At 39.4% G+C, this 26760-nt stretch overlaps 1 protein-coding gene across 1 annotated transcript in view; it reads left to right on the plus strand.

Moving 5' to 3' along the window:
* nup93 (nucleoporin 93) overlaps positions 1-24356 on the plus strand; it is a 36365-nt gene extending 12009 nt beyond the window's left edge. Inside the window, exons 4-22 of the mRNA XM_061722540.1 lie at positions 7336-7398; positions 8941-9069; positions 9945-10019; positions 10809-10901; positions 11826-11965; positions 14695-14827; positions 15162-15319; positions 15432-15597; positions 15794-15887; positions 19832-20023; positions 20116-20242; positions 20330-20402; positions 20910-20954; positions 22025-22141; positions 22249-22367; positions 22449-22566; positions 22710-22793; positions 22882-23010; positions 23995-24356. Coding sequence (XP_061578524.1) covers positions 7336-7398; positions 8941-9069; positions 9945-10019; positions 10809-10901; positions 11826-11965; positions 14695-14827; positions 15162-15319; positions 15432-15597; positions 15794-15887; positions 19832-20023; positions 20116-20242; positions 20330-20402; positions 20910-20954; positions 22025-22141; positions 22249-22367; positions 22449-22566; positions 22710-22793; positions 22882-23010; positions 23995-24105 — 2166 coding nt within the window. The 3' untranslated portion in view covers positions 24106-24356. The remainder of the gene's footprint in view (positions 1-7335; positions 7399-8940; positions 9070-9944; positions 10020-10808; positions 10902-11825; positions 11966-14694; positions 14828-15161; positions 15320-15431; positions 15598-15793; positions 15888-19831; positions 20024-20115; positions 20243-20329; positions 20403-20909; positions 20955-22024; positions 22142-22248; positions 22368-22448; positions 22567-22709; positions 22794-22881; positions 23011-23994) is intronic.
* The last annotated feature ends 2404 nt before the right edge of the window (positions 24357-26760 follow it).

The raw sequence follows: 26760 nt of genomic DNA on the forward strand, positions 1-26760 counted from the left end.
CTGCAGCCACAACACACCAACGGGTTACCAGCTTCTGCGGAGCTGCGATCCACGCCCCGCCCATTTTCGTCTCGACTGCGAATCGGGAAGGAGGGGGAAATGACGTATGCCGTAAAGCAGTCAAAGCCGTAAAGATTTGTAGTTTTGTAGTGTGGCAGGGTTCCTACCATGCTCCTCAAAGTTACATAGTGCCAGTGAAGGTGATACAGACCCCCCCAGACCATGACAGAGGTGTCATTAAACCTGTTGGAAGTTGATGTACCATCACAATGACTCTGGAAATATGATATTAAGGTGGAAAAGTTACGTAGTGTCGCTTTAACATTGCTGTGATACCTCGTGTTAGTTTGGTGTTGACATTCAAACCCTGAAATAAATCTATGTGGGTGTGTGATTCAGGATGCAACCCTTCCATGTTATTGGCTTCTGTGTCATACACTATTTAGCGTATTTAAAAAAAGGGAAGGTTTTTTACAAGCGGGTACGTGGTGAAAATGAGGAAAAAAAAGAGCTCACATGAAATGAGTAGAAAAATAAAACTTGCGAGGCAAAGTGGCAAATGGTGCCAGACCACTAGATGGTGACTGGCTAAAGTAATTTTTCTCCCTCCTTTGTGTCTCACGCCTTTTTTCTACAACTACTGTTCCATATGATTTATTTTTCGACCATATTCCATTAACACCCCCTCCCACCCCAGGTTCTTACTTGTACACAAGTCTCTCAGCAATAATAACGTGTATTCAGTGGATGCAGTTGGCTAAGACCATAGCTTTGCTGCAATGAACAAATAGCCTTGACAGAGCTTCACAGGAAAAGCGTGTGCCCTCTGTGTGAGCTTATTGTGGTCTTGACATATCTGTATCCCTGTCATTTACCAACCATATGTGTGTACAGTGTCTTTCTGTGTACTTCTGAATGGATTAATGCATATATAATACAGTTTTGTCTCTATGGGTTAGTGTTATTTCTTGCTTGCCTTCCTGTAAAAAAGGTGGCTGGGTGTGTGAATGATATTTGACATGTGGATAAAACTTCAAGTGGATATGTCGATTAATGTGCCTGCTCTGTGTGTTTGTGTGTGCGCGTGCACGACTATAGTGAGTCTTCATATAGGAATGCCCTCCACCCTCTCCTCCCCCATGTGCTTCCCAAACCCTTCATTAACTAAACATGACCCTTAAGAGCATGATTAGCCTCGTTTCAAGACAGGATGTCGGAAGCCATCAACCAAGTGGGGAAAAAAAATCCATTACTATAATTGCATTGAGCACAGGGAGGGGAGGGAGGAAAGATGGATACATAGTTGAATAAAAAGGGAAGAAAATGAGTAGAAGGGAGGAGACAGGGGGCTGTTGGAGATGGGAGGATGAACTGGAGGAAAGAGAGGGAGAGAGAGGAGGTGGAGATTGGCTGCTCAGGATGGGCGGTAGGAGATGATGGCACGAGCAGATATTCTATATAATTCTATAGTTCCTTCTCCTGGATCCCCCCCCGTGTCTGATGCTCAGTTGGTACAGCCCTCCGACAATAAAACCACCTCCAGTTTGTCTTGATGTGGCACTTTCACTTGATTTTTCCGGCTCACACGCAAGAGTCACTGGCCTGCTTTCGATCGGGGGGAGGCTGCAAGTGGACCGCCATGCCGGTTCCACAGGGCACAGGGAACACGCCCAAGCACGATGGCCTCTGCTGCTGTACTGACACAGCCACACAGTTTGATAAAGAGCAGGGAAGCAAAGTGCTGTAGGCTGTCAAAGTCTAAATACCTAGAATCTGAAAAAGAGACGATAAACATTTTTTTTTTTTCTTTTTAAACTTGTCATCGTAACCTCTTATGTGTGAGTCTGTGACGCAGGCATGAAGGCTATCAGCATGAGTGAGTATTGCCCACACACGGATATACATTCACACACTCCCTCACATGTGTGTGACACAAATTGTCACCTGTCTTTCTCTCTATATCGCTTGTCTGATGGTGTGACATGTATGACATGTATGTATGATGGAGCTGATTGCATAAATTATGCTTTTATGCCAGGTCTTTAAACATTATTGACCAAAAAGCATCTATACATATACATTCAATGTCATATTTTTTCCTTTTTAAGGTTTTTTTTTTTCTCTGCAGGAAATGATAAATCGACGGGTGGGGTTTCTCGTTGCATTTACTTGGGCAGTGGTCAGCTTTTTATGCCAAATATCTCCTACTTTTACATTCACAATGACTTGCAAAGTCTACAGGGCTTCATCCCTTCATTCCCCCTTTAACTCATTATGACCTGATGTAACATATTTGTGGTTTTAGCTTTCAAACCAGAGCAACATACACATTTTCTAGACAAGCATACTATTATTTTTGAAATATGTATATTTAAATGAAAGTGATTTTCAATAAAAGCAGAGGGTTCAATCAATCAAATGTTTTTATGTGATGTTTGTCATTCTTTGATGGAAAATCAAAAATAGCAGGCTTTAAGGAAGAGATTTAAGTTTTTCCAAAAATATAAAATATAATAAAAGACCCCCCTTTTTTTTTAATTGTTTTATATGAAGCTTTAGGTTTGAATGGGTTAACTTCTCCGTGACTATGTCCTGTGCAACCTCACAGATTTCTAGAGACCAGATTTTAAGAGACCGAAAATTGCTGATTTACCTCAATATACAGTGTAGTAAGATTGCTTTGTAATAATGTACTGGCATCTGTGACCATCTTGAAAACTGGTAACGAAAAAGATGTCAGTCACAGAGAGATCGACATGTACAGTTTTACATATGTGCTGTAACCCATTTACATATAAACAGAAATATTCTTCCGATCAGCTTTATGCAGTTTCCTAAAATTAATGTTACCTATTTGCCTTCAGTATAGCTTTAATAATACCTTCACATCGGAGGAAAAAATACATCCGTTATATCTGAATTTGAAGACAGACTTGGCCTTGTTTCAGCAACTGTATTCAGTATCAATGTAGAGTTTCCTGACTTATCAACCATTATTAATTTCTATGGCGGCGTTCCTATTTCTGTAGAAGCTTCTGGGCCATTTGGCCAGCAGGCTGTGGGTGTTCCCAGTGGATTGCAGATCTCTCATGATACACAATACAGGGGTGGGGCAATAGAAACGTACTTCTTCTTTACCAACTGCCTTGTGCTAAATTGATTATTAAGCGCAACAAACATGTAGTTGTCTTCACTAAAACATCCCATTTGAATATCTTTAACATGGTTAAAGATGAGGCCTTTTTCTCTTTTGCTATCTATTCTTTTTTTTAAACCTGTTTCAAATGAATATTTGTTTAGGGCAAACATTTTATGGTGTCTCAGACTCAACATGCCAAATAGGTCAGTGGTGTGGTTATAATCCATATCATACAGCAAAAGTGATTGAGACAACAATGAACTTGAATCTGTTTGAGATGAGACAAAATCTTGTTAAAAAAAGTAAAACTGGCAAGTTTCTCCACAGAAACATGATCTTTTACGAAGAAACGAGATACGTAGACTGTCAGAAATTGTGGAGGCCCACATGTTCGATTGTTCTTGCCTTCGACCCCAAGGTTGCTCTGAATATGCCCATTGTAGAACCAAAAGCAATGCATGTTATATAGAAAGAATATTCACAGGACATAGGAAAAAGCACTGCACGAGTGGTTGTGTGAAAGGTTAACACAGTAGAAGGCATTTTGTGAAAACTAGAGACGCTTAAATGATGCTACCTAGGTGTGGCCCAGTTGTATGCATTTGTACACGAGTCTAAAAATCTTGGTGTAATCAGTTTTCTTAGTATTTGTTGCATAAAGGCTAATGTGCCAAAAAGACTTCTCAATTTACAACAAAATGCTTTTTCGTGTCAGACATATGGGAATTCTGGCAACAACTCTTGGCTAAGTTGTCAGTTTACATTTGGCACCAAAAATGGTGTATAGGCACTGGCAGAGCCATTGGCAGTACGAGTGCAGCTGGCACTGCACAACAAAATGACATTAATAAAAAATCTTGTACCTCCTTTTAAGTGAAAATGCTGAGGTCACGTCTCAGAAGTTAAGTCCAATGGATCTCAACTGGTATAATTTCTTTTCTTTTTTCTTTGAAGTCACTTTCCTCCATCCAGTCAACCCCCGTACCCTTGGCTTTTTTCTGGTTTAGATCATAATCGTCTCACTTTCTCCAATTTACTGGAACACTAACAGTCATTGCTATGACTAATCCCGCCCCTGATGGATGTATCGCCTGACCTTCTATTCTGTTCTGTTCCATACATATTTGTTTTCCAGTGCACCTCTCCAGAGAGCATTGACCTGAGCTACTCTCTGGTTGGAGTGGTTAAATATAGACCTATTCTCTACTTCTCCTGGGAGCAAGTGAGATGGGCCAAGAAAGACAGAGGTACAGGGCCAGGGGAGAAAGCTTGGGGCATTAGAAACTGACCAAAATGGTACATGTTGAGGACAGGAGAAAAAAAAACTAACCTTTTTTCGATTGAATTAAACTAGTAGATTTTTAGTAAATAACAAGTAAATTAGATAACGTTGCTTCGACTACATAAATGTATTCGGTACAAAATATGTAGGAGTTAAAGAATACTGTCACTTCCTGCTACGATGTAAGTAAGTGTGGTTTCTTTCTGAAGAGTAAGTAGCAGCATCTGATGTGTGACACATCCCGGCTGTTCTACTTTGACAAGTTCCCTTGTTAGGTGGCAGAGCACCTTCTTATGAAGTTTTAACATGTCACTATAGTTGTCACTGTAGAAGAATTTATACTTTGAAATATAAAATGAAAAATAGATCAGATAGCAAATACTTTTGCAGAACCTACACGAGTCACAAATGGCTCATCATAGCTTTCTATTAAAAAAATGTTAGCAATCAATATGTAATTTGAGGCATTCCTCTGAGTGCTTGACTGAATTTAAGACACAAAAAACATAGACAATGCAACGCATTTGTATAAAACATCAATATTCTGATGCCTCAGGGCAATAAGGTTCCTGGTTCAAGTCTCAGAAGGGGTTCTACCGCGTGGAGGTTGCGTGTTCTGCCCATGCTTGCATGGGTTTTCTCTGGGGTTTTCTTCCTCTTAGGGTCCAAATACGTGTGATTGTCCGTCCAAAGGTAGCTCTGCTTTTGCCCGAAGAGAGCAGGAATATCTCCAGCAGGTCGCCGTGATCCTACATGGGAACAAGCAGGGCTGGATGAATGCATAGATTATGATAGATAATCTATAGATGTGATGGATATCTATTACTTTATAATATGGATGGACGGACATTCATATTCTGTTCACCAGAGTGCTACTAGTTGTGAGATTAATCAAAGACAACAAACTGCTCTCCCCGTTAAACATCAGGCTACATCAGCATGCATAAGGAAAACTGAGTATTTCATCAGCATCTTTTTCAATCAGAGTACAAGAATATTTTCTAAGTGCATATTGATAAGCTTTATGAAAGATATATTACATCATCAGTTTAGATTATATCACGTTTCTCATTTTTTTATAGAGCGGACAAGACTGCTAATATTTAAACGAGTATGAAAAGTAATTTTTGATTATGCAGTTATCAGTTAATTTGTTTACTACATTTTTCATAAGGTTATTAATCTGCTATGTGTAAATTTATGCTCTCAGTTTTCTCTCATTGTGTCTGCTCTGAGATGAGTGAAGGAGGAGGTGTGGGAGGGGTAGATATGAGACTGAAGATGTAGCAACATGGACACATACGAGAAGAGATCAAAGGGTGGTAGCCAAGAGCACCGACATCCCTGTAAAGCATAGTTGTATCTAATAAATACTCTCTCTCACAAAGTGCTTGGTCTTCAAACAAAAATGATCCTGCAGGTACAAAGATGGATTTGACCAAACCTGCCATTGCTACATTAATATATCATTATCCAACAGTTCTTATACAGCAAGAAGTGGAAACACCTTTCAGATTGCTTACATGTTTCAAATAAGGCATCAATCTTTAATCTATTCAGTGGCTACAAAATATGACAGCTGGAGCTTTGATATTTGATATTCACTGATACCCCCCCTCACACACAGACACACACACTTGTACAGTGACATTTCTGTTGATAATGAGGTAAAATTTACATGATTTTCTTTGAATACAAGAAAGTATCTACTAATGATTGTATTTGTTTTACTGCCACAGAATATCGGCACCTCGCAGCGACCGAATTGACTATGAACTTTTCTGAATAAGATATTTTTGAGTGAAATGTAATTGTTTTACAACTGAAACATGGCCAAAAATGGTTTGTGCAATGGTATGATGAGCCCAAGCATGTCAGACCTACATCATATTGGCTTAAAAAAAAGAATATAAACATGTAGAGACAGCAGAATCAAAAGTCAAAAGTTTAACTTTAAGTGATGCTTTTTATTTATTTTAATGTATTTGTAAAGCACTTTGAATCACCTTGTTGGTGAATTGTGCTATAGAAATAAACCATGCCTTATCCATATTAAACTGCTCTGGCAGGACATTAAGAGACCGGTGTACACAAATACCAGCAGTGAAAAAAAACTTCAGTGAAATGAGGCAATGTTGTAAAGAAGAGTGGCCCAAAATGTCTTTGTAACTACGTGGAAGACTCATAGTTGCTATGGAATATCGTTATACAGAAAACTACTAAGTTACTCCTGCTAAAGATGGTTCTGCAAGCCACTGCATCATGTGGCATATTGGTTTTTGTGAAAATAAATCATCACATGATGTAATGTATCATGTCCTTGTTCATATTTGCCCAATTTTAAAACATAGTAAAGGATTTTATCTTTTTTTAGACTAGAAACAAAAGTCCTTAGACTTGGAAGACATTGCTTTCTATTTCCAATCAGTATGAGTGCTATTCTAACAGCTCGTGTTTTGTGTTTAAGATAAGAAGCTTTTCCTGCTTTGTAAGGATTGAATAGTCACCGCCTCAGACAGAGGTTCAGACCAGGTCGGTATCTTTGCTGCAGCAGCCATCTTGAGTCGAAACCAAAATGGAGGCTCTGCTGTCTCGTAACAAAAATGCGGGCAAAATGCATGTACTCCCCTGTTGTCTGCACTCTTTGTATTACATGGCAGTCGCACTAAACCTGACTGAAGAGAGCAGAAGAAATACGATCGAAAACTGAGAAGCAGGTTTTATATCCAGAGGAGCAAATGATTGTGCACATGCTGAATTTGTCACCCCAGAACTTTATGCAGTTTTTCTGTTTTCTCTTTACTAGTATTGATAATATTTTTCCACGTCCACCTCTCTTTCTTCTTCTCCCCGGTTTGTCCCCATTTCTCACGTTCAATCCGTGTTTCTCGTTCTGTCTCTGACTCAATCGCAGGGCTTCCTGAAGAACGAGAGGGACAACGCCCTCCTGTCAGCCATCGAAGAGTCTCGCCGCAGGGTCAGTATCTGCTCAGTCTTATTACTCCTCCGCTCAAAACAGAGCAACATAATCTGATTCCTGCTGTGTGGAAAACCAGTTCACAGGCATCTATAGACTCTGGCAGACCTGCAAAACGCATGTCTTCATATTGTTATCATTTCATGCTCCAGGCAAACTGGATATGTTCACAAATGCAGGTCTGGATGCTGTAATTACTCGTGATTGTCACAGGCATTTGTCCTTCATTGTTGTACTTCTCCAAACGTATTCATTTTCAACACTACGACGTGAATGTAAATGGGAATCTGATTATCATGGATATTCGAATATCATGGACACTTAAGCAAACTTTTTGTGCTTGCTGCAATCTGAAAGTCTGTCTGGCGTGAGCCTTCAGGGAATGATTTTGAAATGGCCTCCCTGATGTGCCGAGCTAATAGGCCCTGGGTTTAATTAGCTACCAGTCCCATTATTTCTCTCTGCTCCCTGAGAGAGGAAAAAGGATGTGTGCTCAAGGGTGGGAAAAAAAATAATCCACTCAGGATTAAAAAGAAAGCAGATGTTGGATAATTTGCAGATTTCTATCTCGCTGCTTTAGGTTTTACATCACAGAAAATGTAATTGGAAATGCATTATTTGAGACTTTGAGGTAAAATTGCGGGCGGTTGTCTTTCTCTCGCTCTTTTTTATTATCGCTTAAAAAGCAACTAATATTTTTCTCTGTAGTAATTTACGACTGAAAAACAAACTTGCTTTCTTGCTCAGCCCTTATTGTATTATTTAGATCTTGTGATGCTTGGACTTGAAATGGCACATTTCAGCACCGCATTAACGCGGTGTCGGTTGGCTGCAGTCCAAATTTGTGACTCTCTTAGCGGTAGATTCAATTATCTCACATTCAATTATCTCACTTTTAAGTCTCGGTGGGCATTTCAAATAGACTGCACTTGAGTGCTGCAGTCTTGGTGGGGGTATGTTGCTAAATCTGGTTTTTGTCTTTAATAGATGTGGTATTCTTTTAGTATTATTGTTTGTTATAGCATAATGTATATGTATCAGGTTTTATCTCAATATTAACTCTGGGTGTGTATGCATGTTCTTGTTTTTGTAACAACGCGGGAACCTTGTGGTAAAATCACTGACTTTGCTGGGGCCCGAAGTCCCTGTGAGGACCAAAGCCCAGGCCTTAAAAAGCAGAATATTATTTCTGGACTCCTGATTAGAGTTGGAGCTAAGGTGTAAATTCAATTTGGGTTAGGATTAGGTAACACTGGTAATATTTAAGGTTAGCATTAAATGGTGAACAGTAAATTGAAGTTGGTGCATTTGCCTAATAAGAGTCATTGTAGATTTTATTAAGAGTTTATGCGTGATAAAATAATAACAGACTGATAACACTATTGTGTAAACTCATCAAATGATAATTACGATCTATAGTATACTTTATTTACACAAATATCTCACTAAAATACAAATTATTGTATAAATAAAATAATATGCAGACGGAATTAACCAAATCTTTCCTCTCTGTGTACAACTGCATTCCTGTTTCCTACTTAGACTTTTCTGTTGGCTGAAGAGTACCATCGTGAGTCCATGCTGGTTCAATGGGAGCAGGTGAAGCAGAGAGTGCTGCACACTTTACTCGGAGCCGGAGAAGATGCTCTGGACTTCAGCCAAGATGTTGAGGTATGAGACATGCAGCAGGGCCGTTTCAGAGGAAACTTCAAGGGTAAAAATCCCCACACACACAGATCACACCTCAGGTGTAAAGAGACCTGCTAAAGTTCTTACTAAAATTTATAGTGACTTTAACTATACATTGGTTTTAAAAAGATTAATCCATTAACTGCGGGGCACCTCCTGTTTTGTATTACGTGTCATTAAAAATTGATGTTTCTTGACTGAGAACTTGATTCCCACTACTTGAAGTTTTTAATAATGAAGACGTGTGTACTGGGGACTTTGTCTTTATATGTACAGGTTGAGTTAAGACGTTTCACCTTAACAGTGGATCACTGTCACGGTCGGCACTTCAAAATTAGATGGCCAGTGTTTAAATTATATTAAGTCAGACTTGGATCACTTTTATTTGTTATAATAATATCGATTCTGCAATGGTGATGTCATAGTAGTAACCAAACGTGTTGATTGTTTAAAAATAAGATATTGAGTGACTCAAAAAAGCACCTGGATTTTATTTTTGTTTTAATTTCCTGCTCTGGATGTCTACTTCAAAGCCAACCACAAATAGATTTCTTAGCTGTGTACACTCAAATGTCTCCACATGAATTTAACTCTCCAAAATAGCATTTTTTTAAAATCAAAAACTCTTTAATGCTATTTTTAGTTTCTCTCAGAGTAAAATAAGGTTGTGTTTTATCCTGTAGGAGTATATCCAAGCATGCAAGGCTATGAAAACTGTCTGGACAGATTGACCTTTTATCTAGAAAGATACTTAAAATTCAACCTATTTGGCAAGATAAATCAAATAATTCAGCAATACGTGACTTCAGTGCTAGAGTAGCTTTTAAGTCTTCTGTGGTTTTCTTTGTCTGTTAAAGCCAAGCTTTGTGAGTGAAGTGACCACTCCAGGGAGGAGTGCGTTGGACAGCGTGGAGGTGGCCTATGGACGACAGGTGAGTCTGCATCAATCACGTAATTTCTGTGCACATTAAAAGTCCTTGTAAGATCACAGAGCTAGCTTTTTTTTTCTTCTCCAAGGGGACAAATGCTAACGCACATGTGTCTTATCTACTGGCAGATATACGTCATCTAATATTATCTATAACCAGTTAATATTATTTATGTTATAATCACACTTATTTATCATTTCAATGCATTTTGTTTTATTTTTATGCATTGCATGAATTTTCTATTGGATATTTGAATGTTTCTACTTGAGTAAATCTACAACAGAAAAATATGGTGGATCTAAAGAGAATTTAATGATGTGAGTTGAATCTCATTGTTAGTTTAACTTGAATCCAGTCTGATCATTTGGCTGAAATGGGGTCAAAGTGAGCCAGGAAGTAGCAGATCAAAAATATTGATTGGCTGGACTGCAGAGGGGGGTAAACCACTTTTCACCATCAGTCCCGCCTTCATCATCCTGACTGACCTTCTCTTTTGCACTCTATATTTGTCCCTGATCTGCTGGATGATGCATTGCTTTTCCTTCCAGCCAACCATGTGTCGACACATTGCATGTGGTGTCATTTGTCTGGTTTTTGTTATTTTCTTTGATGATTTGCTCAACATTTTGATTCTTTTTTTACTGTTTTTCATTGCGAATCATTTCACTCGATGGTCATAGGATTTGGTTTTACCTTTTTGAAGTTGAGGGTGGAAATTTGAGAAAATTTAACCTGATTGCCTTTGGGCTGTTTTTTTTTTATTATTATATTTTCTACCTCTGCTTTTTTCAGATCTACATTTTCAATGAGAAGATAGTCAATGGGCATATTCAACCTAATCTGGGAGATTTATGTGCGTCTGTCGCAGAAAGCCTGGATGACAAGGTAAGAACATCTGTCACACGTGCTGTTAACATGAAATTATCTCTTTGTCAGATATGGGGTTTTTTTTCATGCCCTCATGAAAGAATATTATTCAAAGGTTTGTTAATGTAAATTACCAGAGCTTGAAAAAGGGTGAGATTAAGTAAAATGTTTGGAATTTGTTTTTATTTGTAATAAAATTTGTTGTTACTGTATTAATCCCTAAATTATTCTTTGTGATGTTTTGCTGTGCTGTGCAAGTTTTCTTAGCTGTTGGTTAGTTGAGGATGATGAGATAAGGTACTCCCAGAGAGGACATTCAAGAAACTCTGGCCCTTAGAATAATTGGCACCAATTATTTTCCTTTATTTCTGGCTGGAGATGTTGGTTCTTTTCCATATTTGTATCATCCTGTAACTGTTTTAACTGTGCAGCTTGAATAAAATAGTCTCTTGGTACATATATTGGCAACATAGTAGCTTACATAGTCAGACTATAACATACACACTCATCACTGGATAGAAAGCATTTACAGTAAACCTTTATTTACAAATGTACCATGAACCATGTCATAATAACCATTTCAAAAGAAAGTTCTGTACTTAAATCACACAGCATGCTTGAACACTTGGAGATGGATAGAAACAGCTGATAATAAGATTATAATTGATTAATAATAGGTCAATTCACTTTTTTCCTCACACATGAAATATTGTCCCAAACAAATGTTTTGAGACATAAAATACATGTGAATATGATAAAGAATTAAAGAAAGAAAAAGACTTGTTGTTCCTGCAGTGGCATTCAATGATTAATGGATTGCTATGTTAAATGTTTTGAATGGTCATGGAAATTATATAATTGTTCCTTTGGAAATTAATATTTTTTTTTTCATAAGGACACGTACATATTATGTTAATGTTAATCACTTACTTTGTCCTCCAGAACGTATCTGACATGTGGCTGTTGGTGAAGCAGATGACAGATGTGTTGTTGGTTCCAGCTAAAGACACCCTCAAGAGTCGCACTTCAGTTGAAATGCAGATGGCTTTTGTACGCCAGGGGCTCAACTTCCTGGAGAACAGGTAAATGGGAATGCATTTTCTTCAGAGAGAAGTATGGTTTTGTTGTTGTGTTTTTTTTTCTTAACCCCATGGATATAAATGGTGGATATACAGTTTTCTAAGGCTAGTATGTTTTCATTTGAAATCGTAAAACCTTTGCTAAGGCTATCTGAAAACAGTGATGAAGTTGCACAGATCTGATTTGCGCTGCTGGGTCACGACACATTCTTCCCTGATTTGCCAAACCGGCATCATGTGACCATCACCCGAACACAGCACACAGATGTGGCTTAACAAGGATGTAAACAACAATGTGAACATACAACAGCAAACACTGCTGTCTTTGTTGCCTTGGTAGCAGCTGTTATGCAGCCAAAGTCTGTAATTAATAAAACTTCAACTGCCAAAATGTGCAGGAAGAGAGCCATTAAGAGTTCATATAAGTATAAGATGCCACAAATTTTATTTTCAGTGGGGTTTTCAGACAGTTTTTTTTTCCAAACCTAGTTAGCATTGATAGTGGGATGTTAATGTAGATTCTGGTACAAGGTTAAACGCTAGTGTATATTCAGATGGCATTATATACGGCATTATTTTGTGGTGTTTTTTTTGTTTGTTTTTTAAGCAATTTGGTATTACATGCATTTTGAATCTGGAATATTTATAGTGGAATGAAATTGATCAAATTAAATCATTATCATGATTTGATTCGATCCGATTCCATTCCGATATTGATTTGGGTTAGTGTTATTAAAACTATTTTTTGAGTTGTTGCATGAATTATATGACTGTAGTTATGCAAAATATGAATACTAGTATTATATTGAGATTCAATAGCAAGTATTGGCAGCTAATGATGCTGTAAGGACCAATCAGCTCCCAGAATGCTGATAGAACTGCTTTCAGAAACATCGTGGGTCAGAATGATCAAACAGATCCAGGGCAGCAAACAGAGACGGATGAAATCGGTTTTAATTTTTCCCACATTCCGTTTTTATTGTTCCATTTTCGGTCTATTTTGGTTTTTAATTTTTGAGAATTTGGTTTTTAGCATTTTTTGCAAATGTAACCCCAAGACAGTATATAAAGCAATGAAATATAGACAATTTATGCAATTATAACTGAACACTTTAATGTTTTCATACCTTTAAACATATTTAAAGGCAAAAACATGGCACCAGTTATTCTCCAAAAAAATAACCAAAAGTTGTAATGTAATGATGAAAAAAATATAATACCGGTACATCAATAAATTAAAAAAAAATTTAAAAAAATTGATCTTTAGACATATTAATCGATTTTTAGGGAATTAATATGAGAATCGATTTAGAATTGGGAAATCGATTTTTTTCAACACAGGCCTAATAACAGAGCCCTACCTGGTAACTATAGTAGCTTTCAAAGTGACCATAATATGGGGATTTGGAGAAATATTGTCTATCGGTAAAAATTGATGTCCTGTGAGCAAAACCAGTGGTTAAATGCTTGGCTTTGTGCTCTGCTGAGAGCCATAGGCTTCGAACAGTTTCCACATAAAATGTGAGACATTATTGTTGAAAGGTACCAATCAGGAGAGAGATATGAAATACTATGGGAGCCTTTAAATGTAACATTGAACACTTTCAGCACTATCATCAGTAAGTGGAAAAGATTTGGCGCCACAGAGACACTGCACAAGTTAAGATGACCCCCTAAAGCTGATGAGAATACCTAAGTGGGAAGCTACCAAAAGGCCACCAGCAACACTGAAGGAACTGCTGGTACTGGTCACTCCTTGCATGTGACTTCTATCTCCCATATTCTGCACAAGTCTGGGATGTGGGGTAGGAGGGAAAGATGGAAGTCGTTTCTTCCAAAAAGATTATGCAAGCTAATCTAACTTATGCCCCCCCAAAAAAACCAATGCAGTTTCTAAAGCATGTTTAGAAAATGTGCTGTGGTCTGACGAGACAAAAGTTTGTCTTTTTGCTCATAATTATGAACGGTATGTTTGATTTAAGGAAGTATATGTGAGGAAAACCTTACCAACACTATAACATGGCGGTGGGGTGCTTGCCAGTATAGATGGGAAAATAAACAGATGTATAGGGCAGAATCTTCTGTCCTCTTGTCAAAAAGCTAAAAATGAAAAGAAATGTAACATTACAGCATGACCATGACCCAAAGCACACATCAGAGTCAACCAAGACATGGCTTCAGAAAAGGAAAATCATGGTTCTGAATGTCCTCAGGCCTCATTCTCATCAAAAACCCATCACGTGCCTTAAAAACAGCTGTCCACAGAAGTGAAGGACGTTAAACCTTCTTGCAAAATTCCAGTCTAGATGTGTGAAGTTGATCGATTATTTATCCACAAGACTTCTACAGAGTTAGTTGGGAGTGGTGTTCATATTTATGCAATCAAGCATTTTTTTTTCTAAACATCCCTAATAAATATATTTTTTTCCCCTCTGGATTTCTTTTTGTTGGAATATTGTAAATATGCAATAAGTTTGGTATTTATATTATTTCTTACATTTAAAAAACTGGCAAGTTCATAAGGGTGTGTAGACTTTTCTTAGCTTTGTATCTTTATCGATATTGTTTATCTGTAAAATTTGTTCAGTACTTTGGTCAACTTTTGTTGTTTTAAATGTGAAATATAAATAAACTTTATATCCGCTGTATGTACTTTGTCAATAACAACCAGAAAAACGGCTTTGTAATATCAGCTGCTCCAGATATGTTGAACTGTGTCTCCTTTTTCGCAGCTATAAAAACTACACCATGGTGACCGTCTTTGGGAACCTCCATCAGGCCCATCTGGGAGGCGTGCCGGGAACATACCAGTTAGTCCGCAGCTTCCTCAACATCAAACTTCCAGGGCCTTTACCTGGCATGCAGGTACACAAACTATTTAAAGGTGTACTAGACTGGTTCATTTGGCTAGTGCGAGTGCCCCGTTCCAAGTTCAGGCACGGCATGATTCGTAGTCTCATGTACAGTTCTTGTACGGTCTTGCAAAGTTGGAAGAGTTTTCTTGATTACGGTACCGTTGCTTGTAAAGGAGGGCATGTATGCAACATATTCATGATATTTAGAAGCAGTAGTACCTGGCAATAATAAAAAAATGTTTGAAAACCAGTAGTGTTACCTTCATATTATGTAATGAAACAGAGTATTCATTGAAATTAATTTGAAAAAGAACTGACCATTGTATTAAATGTGTGTGCATCAGGATGGTGAGATCGAGGGCCACCCGGTGTGGGCAGTGATCTACTACTGTCTGCGTTGTGGTGACCTGAATGCAGCCATGCAGGTGGTGAACAGAGTGCAACATCAGCTGGGAGACTTCAAGAGCTGGTTTCAGGAGTACATGAACAGTCCTGATAGACGGTAACATTTTGCCTTGGTCTTTATTTGAGTGTAAAAAAATCCTGCATTGGTTAACCAAACTAATGTTTTCTTTCATATTTTCTTAAATTGTCTTTTTTTTCCATCCACCTAGCCTTTCTCCAACTTCAGAGAACAAGCTTCGTCTTCACTATCGCAGAGTGCTGAGGAACAGCGCCGACCCCTACAAGAGAGCCGTCTACTGCATGATTGGGAAATGTGACATCACTGATAACCACGGAGAGGTGGCTGATAAGACAGAGGACTATCTCTGGCTTAAGGTACAGTAGATATCATTACTGTTGAAGTGGTGAAAGGACCAGCTGGTTGTAGGCCATCGCACTAGTGCAAAATAATCCTGGGCTTCACTGTCGCTCCATCACCCTGTATACTATAGATGTTTTTATTTTTGTCAGTTACATTCCTGCATTATTGATAACCAGCAACCCACTTATGTGAGATCTTGTCTTTCTTCAGTTGAACCAGGTGTGTTTTGACGACAATGACAGCAGTGCTCCTCAGGACAGGCTCACTCTCCCACAGTTACAGAAGCAGCTGCTGGAAGATTATGGTATGGGAATGCATTGCTGCCATAACTATACACTTTAACTTCATTGGGAACTGTGATAACCAGTCGTTCTTCTGTTTTACTGGGAGAATTGGCAGATGTGCCCCCCGTGGAGGATACTTAACTGGGCTGCTTTTGGCTCATTGCCTCACATGCTCTGGATTGTTGTCAGGCTACAACCATCTGTATGTTGTTGACAAATACGCTTACCGGTACTTGATTTAAAAGTTAAAACAGAACTTTTGTGGTTGCAGACTTTTTGAGTATGTCAAGGCAACTCGTTTTCTTGGAAGAGTGCCATTTCAAAAATCTGTTTCCCAGTTTTATACAGCTCATGAAAGAATAAAGCCTGATTAAGGTTCCACCTACACAGACCCTACACCGTCACTGTGACGCCGTCGTGAACCCTTCGGACTTCTCCGTCACTCCATTTTGCCGCGGTGCAATATCCCCCCCCCCGCCCCAGAGCGCTAGTTGATACTTTGTTTAGCTTCCGGTCACAGTGAATCAAAGAGATAAGGACAACTATTGTGCAAGAAGACAAAACAACCCCCAAAAAATCACACACACAAGAAGAAAAGAGCACTGAGAGTTCACTACTGCTTCACGAACCGGAACCGGAAATGCGTTGCTACTAAGCAAAACAATCACAGCCCTCTCGGTCTGCGTTGGGTCGGCGTCGCCTCAACGCGGTAGGTGTTTGACTACCTGTCAGGGCTGCACTTTATTTTTAGTTTTTTAGTTATCGATATTAACCGGAAAACTCAAGGTGCAACATTATTATACATTATGACATGGTTCACTTCTTGAGATAATATTGCACACAGTTATGTGCTGTACTTGTGCTTTTCTTTTTGTATCCTATATTCTTTTTTCATTAACTTGATTACTTTTGTATTTCCAATTTTTCAGCAGGCTGAACTGCATACCCATAAATTCCTGAATGCATACATATGTTATGACTTGCAAATAGCATATTAGATGCTAATTAAAGTTGTGTATATGGAGTCACATCAATGCAAAAGCTAAATTTCTGAGCAAGAAGCCAAGATAAAGCAAATTACTGAAGTTATAGGAGAAAAAAGAGCAGACCAGCAAGATCTTTCTCAAGTAAAATTGCCCAATATTATTTCTCATTTTAAACCTTTCTGTGAATAACTTCACTGTTCCTGGAAGAGAAGCACAGGGGTTCCTGAATAATTTTGTCTTAGTGCTGAATAATTTAACAGCACTAAGACAAAAAGCCATTAATATTTTAACTTTGTTTCAGAATATTTGAGTTTTGCTGAACAACTTCAGAAACTACAGTACCCATGACCCTCAGCACTGTCGCTATAGGCAACCAGCCAGAGTTTTGTCATAGCAGGCAGGAACACAGTTTTTGTGTCTGAAGAATACTGGAGGATTCCTTTTTCCCAAGCTGTCAAATGTGAAAATAGCAACATGGTTGTTAATCTTTTATGAGCTGGGAGCTGGGATGTGCTCCAAGTGCAACTTACCTGCTCCCTCCTGAAAACCAAATGGCACCTTCCACTCCCCGTCTCTGTAGGCCGCCTCAAACAGCTGCGCTTTTAATTAGCCTAAACTGAGTAGATTAAATGCCCCGGCGTTAAAGTTTAGCAAGCTTGATAGAAACTGGGTCGTATAGTCCAACCACATCGTCCTGCTCCCCCAATCCCTCCATTCAGTTTTTACCCTGATTCCTCAAAGCAATGAATATTGCAAAAATGGACTAAGGGCCACCCTTTCAGATAGTTCCCTCGTGAAGGCCTTCATTGTGTGGGGCATGGCGTCCAACATTCACTGGAAAGAGAGTACATGCTCTTGATATCTTAACTAAAATGACACAACCAATCAAATAGACATTTTGGCTTTTACTTCCTTACTGGCAAGACGCCACCTTCTTCTCCACTGGAAGTCGACTAAGGCTCCTTTTGGTACCCAGTGGCTCAACGACACCATGTTTTTTCTGAAGCTGGAAAAGATTAAATATTCACTGAAGGGTAGTTGCAACAAATTTTATAATAAGTGGCTTCCCTTTCTTACATTCTTCCACTCTCTCCAGTCCCTGCCTCCTGATTGACGGATCCCCCCCCCTCCCTCTCTTCTCTCATTCATCTCTTTCTTCCTCCTTTTTATTATCTTTTTATAATTATAATAATTATATAAATAAATATAATTTATAATTTATTACTTTTCTTTTGTTTTTGGGTTTTTTTTTTTTTTTTTTTTTGCTTTGTTTTTTTTCTTTTTTTTTTCTCCCCCTTTTTATTCATCTATTTTTTAATTCATACTGTTTAGCTTTAATACTTAAATATTACTTATATATAAGAATATAATAATTTTCATGTATTTGTCATTATTTTGTGTGGATTTTTTGTTTTGTTCTTAATCCAAAAAAAAAAAAAAAGGAGGTAGACTGTATATCTTTTTTTGTTTATTCCTGTTCAACTGTGCCTTACCCCCTAATAAAAATATTTGAAAAATTTTTTTTTTTAAATGACACAACCGTGCACATGTGGGCGATCCTGCACCTGCAGCTTTGTATAGTAGTCCTCTAAGCTGTAGACAAACATGAAGAAGGCGAGGGGCTCTCACAGAGATCAGAAATCTGTTGCCAACTTAAACAACCAACAAATCTGATGGGCTGAAACAGAGACTATGAGCCTTAGGAAGCACTGCCCCCCCCCCCCGATTGTGGCCCTCTGTATCGGCTGATACTGCTTCTCTCAGATAAGACTAACTCTCTCAGCGTCTCTCTCCCACTTGCTGCTCTGTGGGAAGTGCAGCCTGAAGCCTCATTCTGTTTTCTCTCTGCTGCTCTGCTGCCTCGGTTGTTTGGCGCAGCGCTCCTTGTTGTCCTCCATCTTGTTTCACAGCAGGACGCAAACCCTAAAAATTGCAATTTCTTTCACATTCTGCCAGAACTCACTCATTTGTTTCTGCGTTTTTTTTTGGTCACCCGTCTGCTGCATCCCAGCCCTACCCTTTTATCTTTCATCCCTCGTTCTTGTTCATGCAGAGTTGCCCCTTTTTCCTCCCACTGATTTCTGTCCTCCTTAATGTCCCCTCCACGCAGATATATTTATTCTTTGTCATTTCTTGTTTGCACGCGCCGCTCCAGCCTTCCCCCAAACGCACACACACACATGCAAACACTTCTATCTCACCTCCTTCATCCTTTTTTTCCCCCTTCATCACTCCCTCCCTCTCTCGCTCTCATGCTCTCTTGCTTTTTGAACTAAAATGCTGGAAGTCTGAGATAAGGCTGCAAAATGGCTGACATGGTCCACCCTGTTCTACTCCTGAAACTTTCAGCCAACAAGAGGATTAAGAATTATAATTAAAAAGTAAACTTGATGACTAAGTACCTGCTCTCAACAAAGTGTTTGCAGATTTCTAGTGAAAAAGTTGACAGGGCACATGCAGACCCTTGGAGGAGCCTGGTCTGTCGGTTCTGCAGTCGAATGAAATCAAATCTGTTTCTTAAGTCATTATTATTAAAGACCAATGCGCCCACAAAGGGATTTCAGTATTTCAGAACTCGGCTAACCTTGTTTAATTGTGTAAGGTCTCAGCTTGATTGACAGGTCGGTTCCCTCTGTTTGAATGCGACAGTTTAAATATTTAAAGTCCTTATGAACACATAACTGCACAATATGTTCATAGTTTAGTTTATTTGCAGCTCCGTTTTTTACCTGCAGTTACAATTGTTCGTTAATTTATCGTTAATATTTCTACTATATTTTTCATACGCAGCCTTTTTTAAAGACTATACTGTTTGTCGTTCATTGTGGAAAGCAAAGAAGGAATGTACAGTAGTTGTACTGGGAAGCATGTTTTCTACTGTGTCGATAACATGTAACGTTGAATCTGTAACTTTTGACAAGTCTCCATTTTATATCTCTAATTCTCCACCGTTCTTCTCTCATCTTGTCGTCCCACAGGAGAGTCCCATTTCTCCGCGAGGCAGCAGCCCTTCCTGTACTTCCAGGTATTGTTTCTGACAGCTCAGTTTGAGGCGGCGGTGGCCTTCTTGTTTCGCGTGGAGAGACTTCGCAGTCATGCCGTGCACGTGGCGTTGGTGCTGTACGAGCTCCGGCTGCTGCTGAAGTCGTCCGGCCAGAGCGCTCAGCTGTGTGAGTACGACCACCCTCCTTTTATACGTTCATCCGCGCACGTGAGTCTCGAGAGATTTGGGTCAGTTAAACCGTCCTCATGTTCTTTGCAGTGAGTCAGGAGCCCGGTGACCCTCCAATGGTGCGTCGCCTCAACTTTATTCGTCTGCTCATGCTTTACACTCGGAAGTTTGAATCCACTGATCCACGGGAAGCCCTGCAGTACTTCTACTTCCTGCGGTAAATACACTCTCATGCTCATGTTCTGTAAATCTGCTGACCCTAAACTATACACAGTTTAAAAAAAATATATATTTTATTTTCCAGCAATGAAAAAGACAATCAGGGAGAGAACATGTTCATGCGTTGTGTCAGTGAACTTGTGATCGAGAGTCGAGAGGTGAGTGACCCACTTTTACACTGAGGGTTGGGGAAACGTCTGTGCCAGTTAATCGGTGCTTAGCAGAGTTAATATAGCTGATGTGATACGACGCTCCCTGGGGGCGCAGATAAGACAATCCCAGATGGGGCGGGTTTTTTTTAATAGTGCTTTTGATCACGTGTGGTAAATCTGCAATAATCTGGTCAAAAAGGACTAGTGTTATTTGTCAAAACTGGCTGAATTAGTTCCTGAAATTAATTAAACAAACAGTCATTCAATAAGTAGTATTAGTTTTTGTTATTGCTTTGATAATGATCAAGATAATGTCATGTAAACCAACTGAGAATATGAGTATTAAAGCTGTTAATTATAGACGTATTGAGGAAAATCTGCATATCATATGATATATGACACTATCTGCCGGAAATCATATTAGATTCATGTCTTGGTCGAATTTCACAACACAGATGCAGCCATTGGTCTATATTTCAGTGTGTTCTTCACATGCCTTTGTCTTTTGTACAGTTTGACATGCTGTTGGGAAGATTAGAGAAGGATGGCAGTAGGAAAGTAAGTACAAGTCTCTTGTTTTTTATCAATTGCTTTTGCCTTGTACCTCCTCACTATCCATGTCCTCCTCTTCTTCGTCTGCTTCTCATGTATTTGTTCACTTCTTTTTGTCTCCTTGAGCTCGGTGTGGGGTCCAGTTTCTGTAAAGCCCGTGAAAGATCACCTTTTAACTGTCAGGGACCAAAAAGATCCCAAGACTGCATTATGACAGTGTTGAAGCATTTCTCACATGATTCAACACTGCATGATGTGATGTAACTGCAGCTGTATTAACTATCGTTTAACGTACATTCAGACACTCTGGAAGGATTTGATTTTATATTTTATGAAAACAGACAAGCATTTAGATAAACTGGAAAGCATGTCGGGCAACTCCTTGTACCGTATCAGTTTGGACATATTTATTGAATGTAACAATTTTATCGGGTCAATTGTGCATGAATAAATCTGTTCATCTATTATAGATCATTGATGATCTTTTAATGAATGGGAACCAATAATATTTGTTTAAAGGGAACTGTTGGCTGTGACGGGGTCGTTGGCCACCAGAGAATATAAATGTCAGATTTTTTTGCAAAACTTGTTTATTTATTTATTACTTTGCAACACGGCAGGAAAGAGAAAAGACCTTTAAATACCAGTATATTAATGTTGGCCAACATGCAGATTAATTTGTGCTAAACAGGATTCTTAAGAGCATCGAGCCTCATTTTCATTCTGAAGCTGCTGTCAGCTTTATCGTCAGTCCCTTTTTTTCTAATCCAAAGTCCTGATTGATATGACACTGCACATATACAATTATGTCCAGCTCTTTCACCCACTGCTTTCCATTTTTCCCTTTGGTAAATATATATTTGCTTAAGATAATACAATTTTTACTGGAATTATGCACATTTGGCTTATTTCTAGAGGGGCTGTTTTTGCAGTGTGAATTCTGTCTCACAGAAATATAATAGATTTGTGACACACCTCAGTCCTGGCTATTACTCATCGGAAATCAGATTAACCAGCAACACGTAGAGTAAGGTGACCATTATCATCTCAAGTTTGATTTGTTTTCCTCTCTCCAGCCTGGCGTCATCGATAAGTTTGCCGGAGACACGAGAGCGATCATCAGTAAAGTGGCTCTGGAGGCTGAGAACAAAGGCTTGTTCGAGGAGGCGGTCAGACTATACGAACTGGCTAGGGTGAGCGTCCGTGGAGATTTGTACATCATTGTGCTGCACAGTGGGCAGCAGAGCAGTCGGTTTTAATTTCTCTCACTGTTTTTTCTTCTTTTTTTTTGGCAAAGCAGAACCCAGATAAGGTGTTGGAGCTGATGAACAAGCTCTTGAGTCCGGTCATCGCCCAGGTCAGTGCCCCTCAGTCCAACAAGGAGAGGCTAAAAAACACTGCAGTGGCTATCGCTGAGAGGTACGCGCACGCACGCACCGTGCACTGGTTAAAATGTACAGGTAAATGCAAAAACTGATCCGTCTTCCGTTTCCACTCCAGGTATCGTTCTCAGGGGTTAGCAGGAGAGAAGTCGGTCGATAGCACTTTCTACCTGCTGTTAGACCTGATGACATTCTTCGACGAGTACCACGCGGGTCAGGTCGACAGAGCTTACGATGTGAGTACAGCTCCAAGGAAGAAGTGAGAGGAGGGAACGGCAGACCTGTCTCAAATCTATCAATTTTAAAAAGGACGGACATTAAAGTAAAGACAACGTTACAACAATTACTGCTGGTTAATGTCTTCTCTCTTTCTGTCAAGGTGATGGAGCGTTTGAAGCTGCTTCCTCTCAGTCAGGACAGCGTGGAGGAGAGAGTCGCTGCCTTCAGGAACTTCAGTGATGAGGTGTGATCAGGTTCTCAATGATTCACTCTTCAATACTACTCAGGAAAAAGAATTAACGTCATGTTCCATGCGTATCCTGCTTCCTCAGGTACGTCACAACCTGTCTGAAGTGCTTTTGGCCACCATGAACATCCTCTTCACCCAGTACAAACGCCTGAAGGGGACGCCAGCAGGCACACCAGGACGCCCACAGAGGACCATCGAGGACAGTGATGTGGTGAGGACCGATTACAAATGAACGCAGCCAGAAACAGGCTGAACAACGGAGGGAGAGAACTTACATCTCGTTCTTTTTGAACTGCTTTTGGATTGTTTTAGTCTGATTAAATTTCAAATCTTAACTGTCTGGAATTTATTTTTAATACGCTGGACGTTATTTGTTTTAGGGCTGGGGACAGCGTTATTCAGCACAACAGCAATATTAATGTTGTTTATGTTTTGGCATTTCTAATACTGAGAAGAAGATAAGCAATTATAGGCTGAGCTTTGGCCTCTCGGGCTCTTTGTGAATCTGAGTCCAGCTATTATGAAGCATTTTCCTCAACTTCACCCCCTGCTTAGGAAGACTTTAATGAACTCTTCATATCCTGATGAGAATATTCTGCTCACTTGGTTTGGTTGGACTGAAAAAAGACAGATATCTCTTTATTTAGAGTTAAAATATGAATGTATTTTATTCAACGCTATCGGGCCAACCTGAAACATGCTTATTTCCTGTGGTTACATCTGATTCATGGATTGTGCCTTTTATCTCTAAATTTACCAAGCAATTTTACAGAATGGCAACCACTACTAATGTGGTCAGAAAAAAAGATAATATTTATAACCTGACTATTGAAGAAAAGTTGGTGCAATTGTTATGTCTGTGAAATATTCATTTTTATTTTGGTCACAAAACACTATAAAAAACTCGCAGTGACACAGGTGTAAGGCTGGACTTTAAATTCTGCAGGTTTCTCAAACAAACAATCTCCACCTGCTGTATTAAGTAGCTGTTTGCAACAACAGTGCTTGAATTCTTACAGTATGTCAGTAATATATAATCTGTTTATTGACCATTCACATGATTTGTGCATCATTAAGACTTTATCCTAACTGCGTTTCTCCCGCAGTCTCCTCCCCGGACATTTTGTAGTGCATTAAGAGGAACAGTGAGCAGTGTTCAGCCTTGTTTTAATACTCCCCCCTCTTCTCCTAACAGCAACTGCGCAGCCAGGCCCGAGCGCTGATCACTTTTGCTGGCATGATTCCCTACAACATGGCCGGGGACACCAACGCACGGCTGGTGCAGATGGAATTACTGATGAACTGACACGCCGTCTACACTCAAGCCGTCACACACACCGACACACACTTATCCCCCAGCAAACGTTTGGATGATGAAGTCGTTCACACACACAGTTTTGTACAGACCGCTGTGTTCATTGTTGTGTGAACAGTTTCTTTGTTTCATCCATCTCAGTTCATTCATCCGTCAGTCTGTTGTTTTTCTTATCGTTTTCCCTTTTTGTTGTTAAATATTTGTACCTTTTTAATGTTTGGAATAAAAATAAGTTGCCTTTCTGTTGTCTTTTTATGTTGAAACATTATTTCCATTACATTATAATTTGATTTTTCCTTAATTCAGCTGTAATTGAGGCATCTTCTTTAGAACCAGTCTCCCGGTCGTCTCAGCCCTGACGGTGTCTGTGACAGATTTATTCATCTACATTAACTGCCACGGAAGCCTGTGGGGTAACAAATGTCCTGAGAGGGAGCTTTTTATATCATATCTCAAGTTATAATAGATAATGTGCACACCAAAGACTGAGGCGTAAAAGAATTAATTTGTGTGAAGACATCGCCCGTATTAATGCCTTCAGTTGTCTACTTTGCACATTATCGTTTATTTCCATGAATGATAATGAAACAAATCACAATGCAAGAATTAGAGTACAATTGTGTCAAATGATTTCTTAAAATTAAAAAAAAAGCCATTTATTTAAGCTCAATGGAATACATTGCTTTTAATATTTATAGATGACCTGACAAACTGGTGAGGAAAGCTGCCATGCAGCAGGGTTTTTGGTGTTTTTATGCTGTCTTGAAGATCAGCACCAGAAGTGCACCAAAAACTGCACATGACAGTGATCCAGGACAGGGAAATTCCTCTCTGTTCACGGTTGAGAGTGTTGCAGGCTCTGGCGGCGCCGCTCCCTCTGGGTGTAGTTTCTGTGACACGTTGCGTACTGCGGCAGATCCTCCGTTGGCTTGAGCTCAGCTACAGGACTGGAGGGGGTCTTCTCTTTGTATCAGGGGGTGGGACGAGGCACAGACATTTCTTAAAACACAAACTTGTCTAGTTATCTCAGGCCCCACAATCATCACCTGTGAGGGTCCTCAAAGAAAAATGTTGAAAAGTTCTGACAAGTGAAGAGCTGTTCCACAGTTTAGGTGGTATCATGTTTTTATGTAGACTTAAAAGCAGCTGAAATTAAGTTCTTTTTTTTTTTAAGTATGGCACTGCTTAGCAGCTAATTAAACTCATGGAGGGGCACTGCCACTTTACCCATCATGCTCTGTCTGGACTAGATGCTGCAGCTGTTTGCAACACACTTCTGTATAATACATGTATGTTAGAGCAGTAACAGGCGGTACTGTTTGGACCAGGACTTAACGTCAACTCAAGTTTACCAGCAACAGTTAACCCTCCACCCCCTCAGTTGCAGCGAAGCCCAGCAACCTCTCTCCTTCAGTCTGGCCTGAGAGAAGAGCAGATGGAGGCTCATTCTGTCTGGGTTGCAGACGGAGCTGCGTCAAGTGTGCAGAGCTCGACATTCTTTTACTCTTCTTCTGTTCTTGCTTTAAGCTGTTTGAGACCACTGTGACATTGTTGCTAAAACTATTTTCTAGGGATCTATTGGTTTCGTACAGGTTGAACGAGATTTGTCACACAATGCAGATCAGATGGGAGGTGCAAGAATAGTGGAGTGATGAAGCTTTGGTGAATGTGTTTATATCTCCTGTGTGTTACTCCTGTCTCTGCGGTGCTCCAACCTCCGGCAGCAGAAGACCTGGCACTGAGGTGTGTGTGCTGCAGCTGGTGTTGTGAATCAGGCCGATGACAGACATCTCCTATAAGCCGGCTATTTCACAACACCAGGGTGGCACCGCATCACTGACCACGAGACAACTTGAAGCTGTGAAGAGGATGCAACAGTCGCAAGAAAATAAATTGTTACACATTTTCCCATCTAACCGTTCCCAACTGTGTTTTTTGCTTTATCTTAAGCTTATCAGTTGAATTCACTCATGTTACAACACCATGTGTGAAACCATCTTCATTAGCAAGTGTAAATCCTCATGTTTTATACATTTATTTGACCATTGTCAAGTTGAATCTGGTCTCTCATGAAAGAAGCCTTCTGTGGAGGCGTCTGTTTGTCAGAGAGGGAACTGCATGTGTGCATTTTTGAACAATACATGAAATTGTATAGCACAGACTTGTTAGAACCCATTTTCTTCTAAATGTGTCAATAAAATATGTCCTGCTTTCCTCTAAATATTTCCTTGTGTGTATTGCATCAGCACAATAAAGTATGTGAACATGTTTAATTTCAAATTAGTGATGCAACTATAGGAAGAAGAAAAAAATTAGCTAATTAACAAGTTAAGGTCAAGGTTGTGAAATGTAGGTTGTGAGGTTTCCTCAAGAGGAGCAATTTAACAGTATGACATCTAATTAAATCCAGCGGGAGCCAGTTTGAAGATTCTTTAAAGAAACCAAACCTTCCTCAATGCCTAACATCAGAAGCATTTAGGTTCATCCAGCCTCCTATTCATCAGCGCCTGGTTGGAATCACAAAATTGCATTTAAAAAATGTTTCATTTTAACATTGATCCCAAAATGTTCCCAAAAATCCCAAAAATCTTTTACTGCTTTACTTCACAGAAGTTCTGCAAAAGTGAAGTGAAAGCTTTGTTTTTA

This window comes from Cololabis saira, chromosome 5 (assembly GCF_033807715.1).
Source record: "Cololabis saira isolate AMF1-May2022 chromosome 5, fColSai1.1, whole genome shotgun sequence".
NCBI lineage: Eukaryota > Metazoa > Chordata > Actinopteri > Beloniformes > Belonidae > Cololabis > Cololabis saira.